This window comes from Limulus polyphemus, unplaced genomic scaffold (assembly GCF_000517525.1).
Source record: "Limulus polyphemus unplaced genomic scaffold, Limulus_polyphemus-2.1.2 Scaffold10743, whole genome shotgun sequence".
Lineage (NCBI taxonomy): Eukaryota > Metazoa > Arthropoda > Merostomata > Xiphosura > Limulidae > Limulus > Limulus polyphemus.
The window spans coordinates 1-12,062 of record NW_013676353.1 but is presented as its reverse complement, the minus strand read 5'-3'; the positions used below and the strand labels follow the sequence as shown (position 1 = coordinate 12,062).

Sequence of the window (12,062 nt, the reverse complement as noted above, 5' to 3'; positions counted from 1 at the left end):
TGTATATATATATATATATATACATATATATATATATATACATGTATACTAAACATATGTATATCTGGAATTATATATATATATATATATATATATATATTCATACATTACCTGCAAAACACACCTGCAGAAGTATCTTCAATAACAGTTAAATTAGTTTCTGTAGAAGTATTTACTTTTAATGTGAAATTGTTTCTGGGAGAAATTTCTTTCTGGAATAAACCAGGGCACTATAAAAATAAAAGTATTTTATTAACATCAATAGAAAGTTTTCCAATATAAAAACTTAACAACAAATGTTAATATGTTCAACACTGCAGAACTCAGTTCTGAAATGTACATTCCCTTTGAGAAATACCCTGCATTATTCACATTCCTTTATAAACTGTTGAACATTGGTGAAAAGTTAGTGCTGCTCACTATAAGCCTAACTAAACCTTCATACACAAAAAGTTCTAGAACTCATCTTGGTGCTGCTTTAGAAATAGTTGCCCCAGAAATTTTTCTGCTGTCTGGTTGTGCAGCGGATTATATCATTCCTAAATTCTGTCAGATTACTAGTTTCTTTAGTTAAACATTCAAACTATTTTGAATGTCAATTTTAATTTCAGAAAGTGAAATAATAATGTATATAATAAAAATATATACTTATATTATTCAGAAATTTATTTACATACACACAAAACAAATAATGTTAACAGTCTTACAATAATCTGGTCTTTGGTTACTGCACATGGCTAAATCTTTCAGGAATGAAAAACACTGCATACACAATAATTAAGAATATCACTGATTTAAACAACTTAAAAACTGTTTCTGGATTAAATTCTATCATTATTTTTTGAGTCTGTGGTATATTTAGGTAAAACTAAATTAACCTTAGAGCTATGGGATAAATCTGCTTAATAACAGGAGGTTCTAGAAAACATTTATTATCAAATAGTGCTGAATCTCTGAGTAACAGAGTTCATGAAAGAAAGAAACTTGAAACAATGTAAAATACAAGTAAATTCACTTATTATTCACTTAAGTAAATTATTTATTCAGAAACAGAGTGTGTGTGTGTGTGTGTATGTGTGTGTGTGTGTGTGTGTGTGTGTGTGTGTGCTTGCTTTATTGACATAGAATGGTCTCATACTGGATTAGTTATCTTCAACTGATCAGACCAAATCATGTACCAGACTGTTTAAGTTCAATGTTTCTTTCTTCACGGAGTAATGTTGAATTTACCCAAAGCAACTAGCATTACCCATATGATTAGTCATTCTCGTTCAAGCATAAGAGAGACCATAATCTTGAGATATTATCTGAACTAACATTTACAGACACTAGCTGTCAATGTTCTTCACAACGTGCAGCATTACAGCCATTCACTCACAGGGGCAGAACAACCTGAATAGAATGGCAAGGAACAAAGACAGCTAGAACAAAATTAACTTCATGACTTTCTTGATATGTGTTGTGGGAAAACTGCATATGTATAGAATGAGTGATAAATTCAGAATAGTATTATTGCAAAATAGGAAAGTAGAAATGTATGATATATTTATACATCACAAGTGAAAGTTGCTAAAACATGAAATTTGCATTTAGTACTTTTTACCAAAGTAATAAAACACAGTAGCAAATAACTTATCATATTTCTTTAAACTTTGCACAAAAGAAAAAAAGAGGGAGAGGATCTGGACTACATAACACTTTTTACATAATGGCAAATAACTTTATATCACTAGTGGCACTTCAAGATTGCAGCCTGTAGATTTCTGCTGGTGCTTGTGAGCTCTTTATTTCAACATACCCAGGCAAAAAAAGTTCCATTACACTACTAATGTAGAAATTCACCAAGGTATCTTGTAACCTGTATTGTAAATACCCATTCATTGAAATGTTCTTCATAAAACCTCATACGGTCATGGCTCAATTTCTGAAAATAAAGCTCTTAAAAACAATACATTTTTATCAATAACTAGCCAAATACAATCCTGTTTTAAATATTTAAAAACGTTTATTTTCCTAATATATATATATATATTAATAAAATTAAATCTAATTCAAACAGCTACACTGTACACCATCATTCAATCAATCAAATCTAAATGATAAAATAGTAAGCAATGAGCTAAGCAGGAGTTTCTTACAGTCATAAATATGTTGTTATAATCAACAATTTTTATCACTGAGACACTATTTTAATTAGATTACTAGCACAAAGTGTCAAGCATTTGAAACCAGTTTCTCTTACTTCTAAGTGCTCTGAAGCATTAACTGGTGCTTTGCTCTGTATTTCATTTGGATTTCAAACATTAATTTTTAACAATTCTAAGTATTTAGGTATAAATTTTATTAATACATTTTTATTATACTTCCATCTGGTAAGTATGCTTATCTTAACAATTCTAAGTATATGGGTGTAAGTTTTATTAAACCTTTTTTTATTATTATATTTCCATCTGGCAAGTAGGCCTATTTTTTATTTTTTTTAATCTGAACTTAACATATTTTTCATGTAGCCTAAGATATGTATACATATGTGTATAAAGATATATGTCTGTGTTTGTGCATTCCAGTTTTAAATTCATGTTTCACTATAACTAAATTTTGTAAACTATCTACTACAATTCAACAGATAAAATAATTTTTGCTTGCTTAACTCTCAAGTTGTACATCACACTACCACTACAAAATTTGTATTTAAAGTTACTCAATTTATATGATCCACAATAGAAATAAATTGAAAATGATACCATACAATAAGCAGTAAAATCACTTGTACATTTTCAAGTCAGACTTACTCCTTCACATTCTGAGCTTTGAGTCCAAAGTTGTAATGCACGACTAGCTGTTGATTGGATGGTCAAGCATGCTTCATCAAGCTTCAAGTGTTTACAAGTTTGATCCTCTTGTTCATTCTGCATTCTGACAACCTTCAGTAATGTTAGCTAGATTCTAGCTTTTCTAGCTGAAATAAAAATGTATCAGTCATTTTACCTGGTAAAACCTAAGCAAAAAATTAATGTTGTAGGTGCTTTAAACTAATCATAATTAAAACTACACAGAATGTGGTGTATACTGATTTTAAAAATTATTTTCAATAGATAATCATATACAAGAAGTGCTTAGAGAAATGTTAAAAGCATAAAAAAGGTAAAATTCAAAATCATCTATGGAAAAAAAAAACAAGTAAAAAATTAAATATCAAAATCAAATGATATAACATAATATATTCATTTGAAATATGGTGCACAAATACATTAATGATAAAAATATACTGAGGAAGTCTATATCATAAACTAATAAATTGAATTAGTTAACAATAAAAGATTAACCAAAGTGTAGCACCAACAGCTATGCTTATCTTTTTTATATACATCTCCATGCAAGTAAACTTTATATTTTGATTGTAATGGCATTTTCATTTTTACTTGTCAGTAAAAGTTTTTGTCACTTTTTCTATGCAATTAGTGTTATGTAACATACACAGTTAGGTTATTTCAGATCAAACAAATGTTTGAAATTTAAAATAACTTATCATATGTCCAAGCATAAATATAAAAAAACATCACTATTATCATAATATTTATTATATAAAAACTACCTCATCAAGATACAATTTTTTAAGAAAATATCATCGCACTAAAGAAAAACACTGCTACATATTACTCTAGAGTATAGCCATGATACCAAAAACATGTAGGATCATAAAGGGTGTTAAATCACTATAAAAATAATATAATGCCTGCACTTTTTTCAGGGCAAAGGTACGATAATATAATAGAGTGTAATGCATGGACATTTTCAGAAAACAGGAAATATGTCTGATCAGCCAGGTGTTGTCCAAAGTTATGCAAGTGGATCACTTCACATATCAGAGGTACAAAGATCAGTATGAAAGTAGCAGACAAAATTTGGGAAAAAAACATAGCACACCTTACCACCATTATTTATTGATTCTAGTTTTAACTAATACAAAACAAGTAAAATGAGAAATATTAAAAAACAAAAAAACTGTGAATGGTTAAAAAAGATAATAATAATATAGAAATTTTACTACATAAATTTTATAAAATAAAAACGTGCAGAGAATAAGTGAAAATAAATACTTCTTTAAAAAAAAAGTAAGCAAAATATTAGAAATACGATACTTTACACAAAAGACTTAAATATGTAATACCGATAAAGATAGTACGGAAAAAGTCAAAGTAGATAATTACTGTTTATCACTCCATTTTATCAATGGCATTGGTTCTCTTAGGTATTGAAACTGGGTTTCAATACAAAGCAGATAGAAAGATGAAAGAAGCTTACTGGATTTCCACTCTTAGTATTGTTTGTTTGTTTGTTATTAAGTGCAAAGCAACACAATAGGCTATCTGTGTTGAGCATATCATGGGTACAAAACCTAGTTTTCAGAATTATAAAGCTTCAGAATTATTTCTGAGCCACTAGGTGGGGGAGGTTTTAATATTGTTAAACCTCATAGTATTAATGTAAACATCTTTATTTGAATATCTTCTTTGTTGGTTAATTATGAAGTTTGTATTTCTTTTTATATTGAATACAAAATAAATAATATTGGTACATTATTCTAAGTTTCTAAACTTTTCTTCAATTTTCAAATTGATCTTTGAATGTCATAACATGTAAAGTGAACCATTACACAAATCTATTAAACACGTATCATTGACCCACAATAGGCCAATCACACTTACTTCCTGTTTTAAAGTTTTCTGTACACACATTTTACTGTATCATTATGCTTTTAACCCTAAGAAAAACAGCTAGGTTCACCTGTGAAAATGCTGGGGTTTAATTATGTATTTTCCAAATGTGACTACACAATATTGGATATCACCTCCATCAAAATACTGCTATGATCATACTGTAGTAAAACAATGCTACCACTAAGGCTACAGGAAAATCACTATCAATCAACACTTCACACAAACTCTCATAATTATACACTGTAGAAAAACATCATCACTATCCTGCAGGAAACCATCACTAAACTTTACACATGAGTACTCATCACTAAATGATAGGGAAAACAGAATTATCTCTATACATTGCAGGGAAACAATATCAAATGCGATATGCAAACTTTCATAACTATAAATTATAGGAAAAAAGATAATACAGAAAATCATCACCTTTACTACATACATATACAAGCTGAGGTTACCCATCATTTGTTCGGGTTATGAACTAAAAATATGTGGGGGTTGATGCTATGATAAATAACACAAAAATCCTTTTACACGAGTTATTTATAACATAAAATATTATTAAAGTATTTATTATTACCTTACCTAAAGTTTTGTATAGGCTTTAAGAACTCAATATGTATATACTTAAAACATGGTATACACTGTGCAATGGTCTGGGTGACTTTGTAGGAAGAGGTAGTGGCCAAAGCAATAGCAGCAAGTGACCAACTTTCAACACCCAGCTCTAATCCACAGTGTGCTACTCTTTATTTTGCATCTATGCTTGGCTTTTCTTTTGCTGTTTGTTTCCAGTTTGTTCTCTATAAAATGTGTTGTTTATTGCAAATCTTAAACCTGTTGGATACTGGTGAACCTGTATACCACAGACTAAGTTATTAATTTACATATCTTTACTATCTATTAGCCCTTTATGCAAGGGCTCATTCTCTTGGACTGATGCTGTATGGGAGAATTAATGTTTACTATAATTCTATATTTATTATGTATATCTTCACAAATTTGATCAAAGTGAAAACCTATTGTATATAAAAATAATCATTTGTATTATAGATGCATCTGAGAATTTACAAATCCTTTACAGAGTCATCTTATAATATTCATATTTCATTTGCATAATCTCTAGAACCTCCTCAATATAATGAATTGATGAGTATGAGTTTATCTACGATAACTGATCTGGAAAGTACAATTAGAAAATGTATCATACTATTATATTCACTAATACTAATAAGAAAATGTTTCAGTTTTGATGTTGAAATGTTCAGCAGGTAGTGGGAGAGATAAAAGTAACAAAGGCTTAACTACAGCTAAAAAGAAAAACACCGTTTTACCTGGGTTTTTTCACAACACATTTTTAAATTCTCTTTCTCCCAGTGTATCGATGTAAACATTTTGATAGAAGATTCTTAAATATATATCTGTGCACAGTTATTGAAGGTCATTGGCTGCAGGAGTGTCTTACAGGCCGAATTTGAAAGGTCATGGGTCAAATTATGAAGTGGGTATAACTCAAGTCGAAATGGCACTTTATATCAAACTTATTGTGGCTCTTGGAGTAGAAACATCAGCTGAGTTTATACATTATTGCAATAGTGGTGGCCATTTTTTCATTGCATTCCTCCATTCAGAGTACCAGCTCATTGTCTAGTATATATAAAATGCTTGTGTGACCTCTCCCTACACTGTGTGTATGTTGTGCTATAGAAAATTTAATAAAGTTTTTTTGGGTAAGGATGTGGCACCATAAGTTAATGCTAAAGATAATAAATGCTCAATAACAGCAATAATGAGGGGTCGAAGGTGTTCTGAACCACCCAATAACATGCCCTTTGTTCTAAACTATCATCCCACAAAGTTTGGTTGAGATTGGCTCAGCAACCTGGGATTAGTTATATAAAAGACAAACAGACAGACACACAGATTTTTTTTATTATTTTTTTGCTTTATATATAGATAAAGGAAAACACCATCATCATTATAAAATATATGAAGCAAGTACAAGAAGGCTGCCAACACAGAATTTTTGAGCCTGTAGAGTCAAAGACCTCTTCAGGAGGTCTCCACAGGACATCCAGGCCATTGCTAGTCACAGCACAGCAGCTCTGGCTCTAATCCAAATCACAGACAATATGCTGAGAAAGACTGGATATGCCACTGGTGGGTAACCTCTGATAGTTACAGATGAGACAGTGGCCTCCCACTGATAAAAGTTAAGATGGTCAAGTAATTAGAGGACTGATGACCAAAAAAGTATCATGACCTCTTGCTTTCTGAGCCATCGAGTAATATTGGAAGCACAATGTATGCATTACATTGTAGAGTTACTACTAACAGTCAAATATGAAGTTGGCATCGCCTAATTCAAGTCAGCTCAATTACGTAAGACTTGAGTACTCTTGACTCTCAAACCCTTTCTTATGTTAACCAGGCTCTACATGACATCTAGGAATTAGGCTGGGTCCAAGAGTTTGGTGTGTGTGTGATCCTGTTATCCAGGCAGCTGGTTGAGTGGAAACTCAGGGAAACCTGGAGATTGCAAATTTCTCAAGCTGCACTCTTGACCACTAGAATTCACCTGATATTACATTGAAATCTGGACTTTTGTATGAAGGATCAAATTCTGGACGTGTTTGGCTATCTTGTTTTTGAACTAGCCAACATTTTCTCCATTCCTTGTTGCTTGGTATTACAAAAGTATTTTTCCATTGGTTGATAGGTTGCCAGCACAACTGAAGACTACTATGAAGAGATGCCAGGTTGACTGAAAATGTCAGCCAGAAGACCAGATAAAAGTCAGCTTCTCTGACACCAGATCAGTGAAGCAAACACTGGACTTAAACATTGAGGTCTACCAAACCTGGGAGAGCCATAAGTGCCCATACACAAGCTCTGCCATCAGAAGGTCCAGTAACTTACCATTTCCAAATAGTTCATGTAAGTGTGTGTGTAAATATATTGTGAATTATATTCACTATATATTTATTCTATTCTTGTTACTTAGGTCAGTGTAATCTATGTAAATATTTTGATAGAAGATTCAGCATACAATTATTTTGATAGTGTTTTGCTTTTGTTTCAATAAAAGAGTCTTACTTTAATATGTTTGGATTATATTGATTTCATTTATAAAGAGTTGTATCAGTATGTTTATTATGATGGTTTACATTTTGCAATTTGACTGATTATGTTTTGATTAAGGTAAAAGGTTTAGTTGTACTGAATTATGTTTTCATTGTGTCATTATGTCTTATGCATTTCATTTTAAATAGTTATTTTGTGTAAACACTGTGAAAAGTTTCAATTTATTTTAACTCTCTTTGGGCATAAAAAGTTCCCTGGTTTTTCGTGTGTTTGCTCCATTATTGCAGGGAGTTGTTTTTGTATTGTGCATTGTTTAATCATTAATTATATTTTTTTAAATGTAATTATGTGAGATATATTAAACTACCCTTATCTAAAGGGGGTAGGTCATCTTTGTTGAAGATTTTTACTTTATTTTGTCCTTTTTATTTCATATTTCATGTCTGTGGTATGTTAGACTACCACCTTCTAAAGGGGGTAGGTATTCAGTGTTAAAGTTTTTTATGTATTTTTGTGTGTGTATATGCATGTATTCTTTGTTAAAAGATACTTAATGTAATTATTTGTTAAAGGGTTCTCTTTTTTGCATAATATATTTGATTTTCTTATCATGTGTGTAAAATCATAATTTAAGGGTTGGCTTGGGATATGTATGAAAGACAGAAGGAAGGAAGAGTGTGATATGCAGGAATGTCTTATTTATTATTCCTGCTTTAATGATATAAAGATTTTTTAAATGTTATAGTTTTCTTACTTTTCCGTTTTGTAATGGTGAAAACATATAGTCCAGAAAGTTATTAACAGTGCTTTGTTTCTTTGATCTCCATAGTAGAAAGTGTCTATTCTGGCTGATAGGATATAATATTGCTGTAGCATCCGGGTTGAAAGGATTGGCACTATAATATCATTTGCCGGCCGGGTATGTATGACGTTGACTACATGTACCAGTCGACCAATGCTGTGAGGAAACGATTGGACCAAGAGAGTTTAACTGTGGACTTCAGAAGCGCTGTTTTTGGTCAGTTCTGCCTGTTTTTCATTATCATTAGTTTGGCAGGATTTCATCTTAAGGAGCATAAAGTTAACGAGCTATTCACTAATCCAGTAAAATTGTCCACTTCTGTATGCAGGAACCCGCATTGTTTTGTTGTTGTTGTTTTTTTCTTGATAAGTCTAAATAAAGATTGTATTCACTGTCCTTCAAATGTGTCCATTCTGTTTATTTCTCAGATAACTTTAAATTCAAATCACACTCCTTATTTCTTGATCGACTCTGCTATTATTTGGGGGTTTACTTATCTAATACTAGCCGTGAAATCGGCTTTACTTGAAAATACCAAATACCACAACGGTCTAAACGCCGAAAGCTAGCGAAGCATTAGGAACTTTATAAAAATTACGTTAACTGTAGATGTTTTTCAAAACTATATATGTGTAGAATTCACAGTGAACAAATTAAGATGAATGTGGGGAAAAAAAAACTTCCACAATTAACGTGGTTTTAACATAAAGTTTAGGCTGTTTTCGTTTGGAGCGAGCTAAAGTCAACCCAAAATCAAAATTTGCGATTCGTTATATAAAATTACATATATTAAAATATTTTATTGAATAAATTACAAATATGAAGTGCATTTTTCTTTAACATGTGGAAGAATAACTAGAAGTTTATGTTCGATAATTTTTGAAACTTGCATATTAGTCAGATAGAAAGAAATATGACAAACCCAATGAATTTCTTATGAGTATAAAATATACGATATCGCGATAGTAAATCAGAGGTCTATAAATTAGTAATATTTAGCTAAGAAGCACTGCTACCAACCCTCGATTCCTATTTAGTAAAATGAATATATATATAGGCCTGATTATTCAAAATAATTTGCTCACTAATTGGATAAAATTTACAAGAAACCATATTTATCAAAAGTAAAACTGTCATTACAACGTCACAATTCATTTATTCACTGTAACACCTCTACAAAGGTTAGTTAAAACCTATATTGATATTTTGAAGTTTATCATATATGATACAAAGGATATAGATAACTACAACAACTTTATTTTTAAGAGAATTTTATAATGCTTATAAGCTGCTTCACAAGTTTAATGGTCGCCAAATCAAGGACTCTGAATTTCTTCTGTCAACTAAAAGATTCTGAATAACGACCCACTTACCCATGGGTGGTTGGCTGGTTGCTACCATTTTAGTTTTATAAACACCAGCATAGTAGCACGTACATGTCCCACTATGTTCCAAATTCCTCCAATTTCGAATAGCTAAAATGTTTGTTAAAAACTTTTCATACATTTTACTAAGGACAAACATCTGTCTGGAACTTACAAAGTTCATTTTTTTCTGTGATGAACACAACAATGCTTGAGCAATTAAATTCAGAATTTGTTATAGCTTGAAATATTGAAATTAAGTTTTAAAAAAACAGTACACAGGTATTATTTGCTACCATGTAGTATTACATTTTCAATATTTAATTAAGTTTACATACCTTTAAAAAATTGCTTGTCAAAATAAGAGAAGGCGACTGTTCTCTGTGTACTCTTCCACGCTTAAATCTTAGCATTTAGTAATAACATGTTGCATTTTCGCGCGAACCTTTGACGCAAACAGCTTTTTTTTTTTGAACCTGTTAAACAGGTTATAAGTGCATTAGCTGTGTTATCTAGGTCGTTTCCAGATGCTGCGACTGAGATAACATAACAATTATTTGTATAAGACCTGTACAAACTAATCCAGCAAAAAAATGATATATTACTAGGTAGGGCAACACACAAAACACAAGTAGTCAAATACACGTAACCAAAATACTTTATGATATTATGGATAATTGTGTTCCATTCGAAAATCTACTGGTTTCTGCTGTAAGAGAAACAATGTTCTGACACAAAATATTAACGTGGTACGACCAAATAATATAACCATACTGAAGGCAGCGAGTCAACACCACTTGCTACTAAACCTTGGGCTACTTCTTACCAACGAACAGTTAAATTGACCATCATATTACAATGCTGAAGGGGTGAGCATGTTTGTGATGGGATTAAATCTGTGGCTCACGAGTGCCCTAACCACCGTGCGATGCCAGGCCCCTCAGACTTTGGAATTGATCAATGCCAACGTGTCCCATCCTGCAATTACATTATTATGAATTTTGTTCAATCATGATATTAGTTCTGCATTATTATTATGGAAAATTTCTAGTTTATAGTTTCATTTCAATATCCACTTATTCAATAATAAGCAAATTGTCTGAATAAAAATAAAATAAACATTTCATGTTTCATTGAAATTTTACAGTTTAATTATTTGTATAGCGTACTGTTACTACAGCGGGGGGGGGGGGTCCGGTGACGCTAGTAACACGTCATATTCTCGAACGTTCACGTCCCTTCCTGAAGCCTCGAGAAGTTACTAGATATGCGGTATTCTTGTATATATATAAGACCGGTAAGAAGTGGCGGCAACAATATAATGTAATGTAATTGAACTGCAGACAGAGATAGAAACATATTGTTCGGTCGAGCACGTGTGTCGTTCGTTGTGAATTATAGCGTTTGTTTAACTTATAGTGTGACCATTGAAATTAAGTGAATTTCAAAGTTGTATTGAGAAAGAATAAACTAGTTTAATTAAGAAAAGACTTGTGTCGCTAAAGTTTCATCGGAAATAAATTATATGGGAACTTAACTAACGACCGGAGGCGTAACAGTACTTTATTATTTATTCATATTGTTACGTCTCCAGTCGTTAGTTAATTAATTTTCCGTAACTTCGTTCCGACGAAACTTTAGCGACACAAGTCCTTACTTAATAAAACTGGTTTATTCTTTCTGAATATAACTTTACCGATACACTTATTTTCAACAGTCGCTCTATAACAAACGTTTTAACAAGGAACGTTAACTTCAACAATACTTTCTGACTGCAATTCAATTACTCACTACCTACACACACATTGTTATTTCCGTCACGTTGTGAGCGTCTTATATATATACCAAACTAACATATATCTAGTAAATGCTAGGGCATTCACGAAGGTACAGGATAGTTCTAGAAACGTGGCGTGACACTAATCACGTGACCTCGCTGACACAACACTGCCCCTTCCTTAGTATTGTTCGTCCCGAACAATAACCAAATACAATAAACCAATAACAATTAACAATAACTTAATTAAATGTACAGAATTACAAACACAAAATTACAATTCAACAAAGTCTCTTAAATTTGGACGTATCTTC

At 31.5% G+C, this 12,062-nt stretch overlaps 1 protein-coding gene across 1 annotated transcript in view; it reads right to left on the bottom strand.

Annotated features, from left to right (window-relative positions):
- The window catches only part of LOC106476503, a gene marked incomplete at its 3' end in the record, with an annotated part of 13,243 nt that extends 3,973 nt beyond the window's left edge, over positions 1-9,270 (bottom strand). Inside the window, exons 1-3 of the mRNA XM_022380353.1 lie at positions 8,560-9,270; positions 2,793-2,955; positions 112-230 (exon numbers count right to left, since the gene is read on the bottom strand). Coding sequence (XP_022236061.1) covers positions 112-230; positions 2,793-2,915 — 242 coding nt within the window. The remainder of the gene's footprint in view (positions 1-111; positions 231-2,792; positions 2,956-8,559) is intronic.
- Between the last annotated feature and the right edge of the window lie 2,792 nt (positions 9,271-12,062).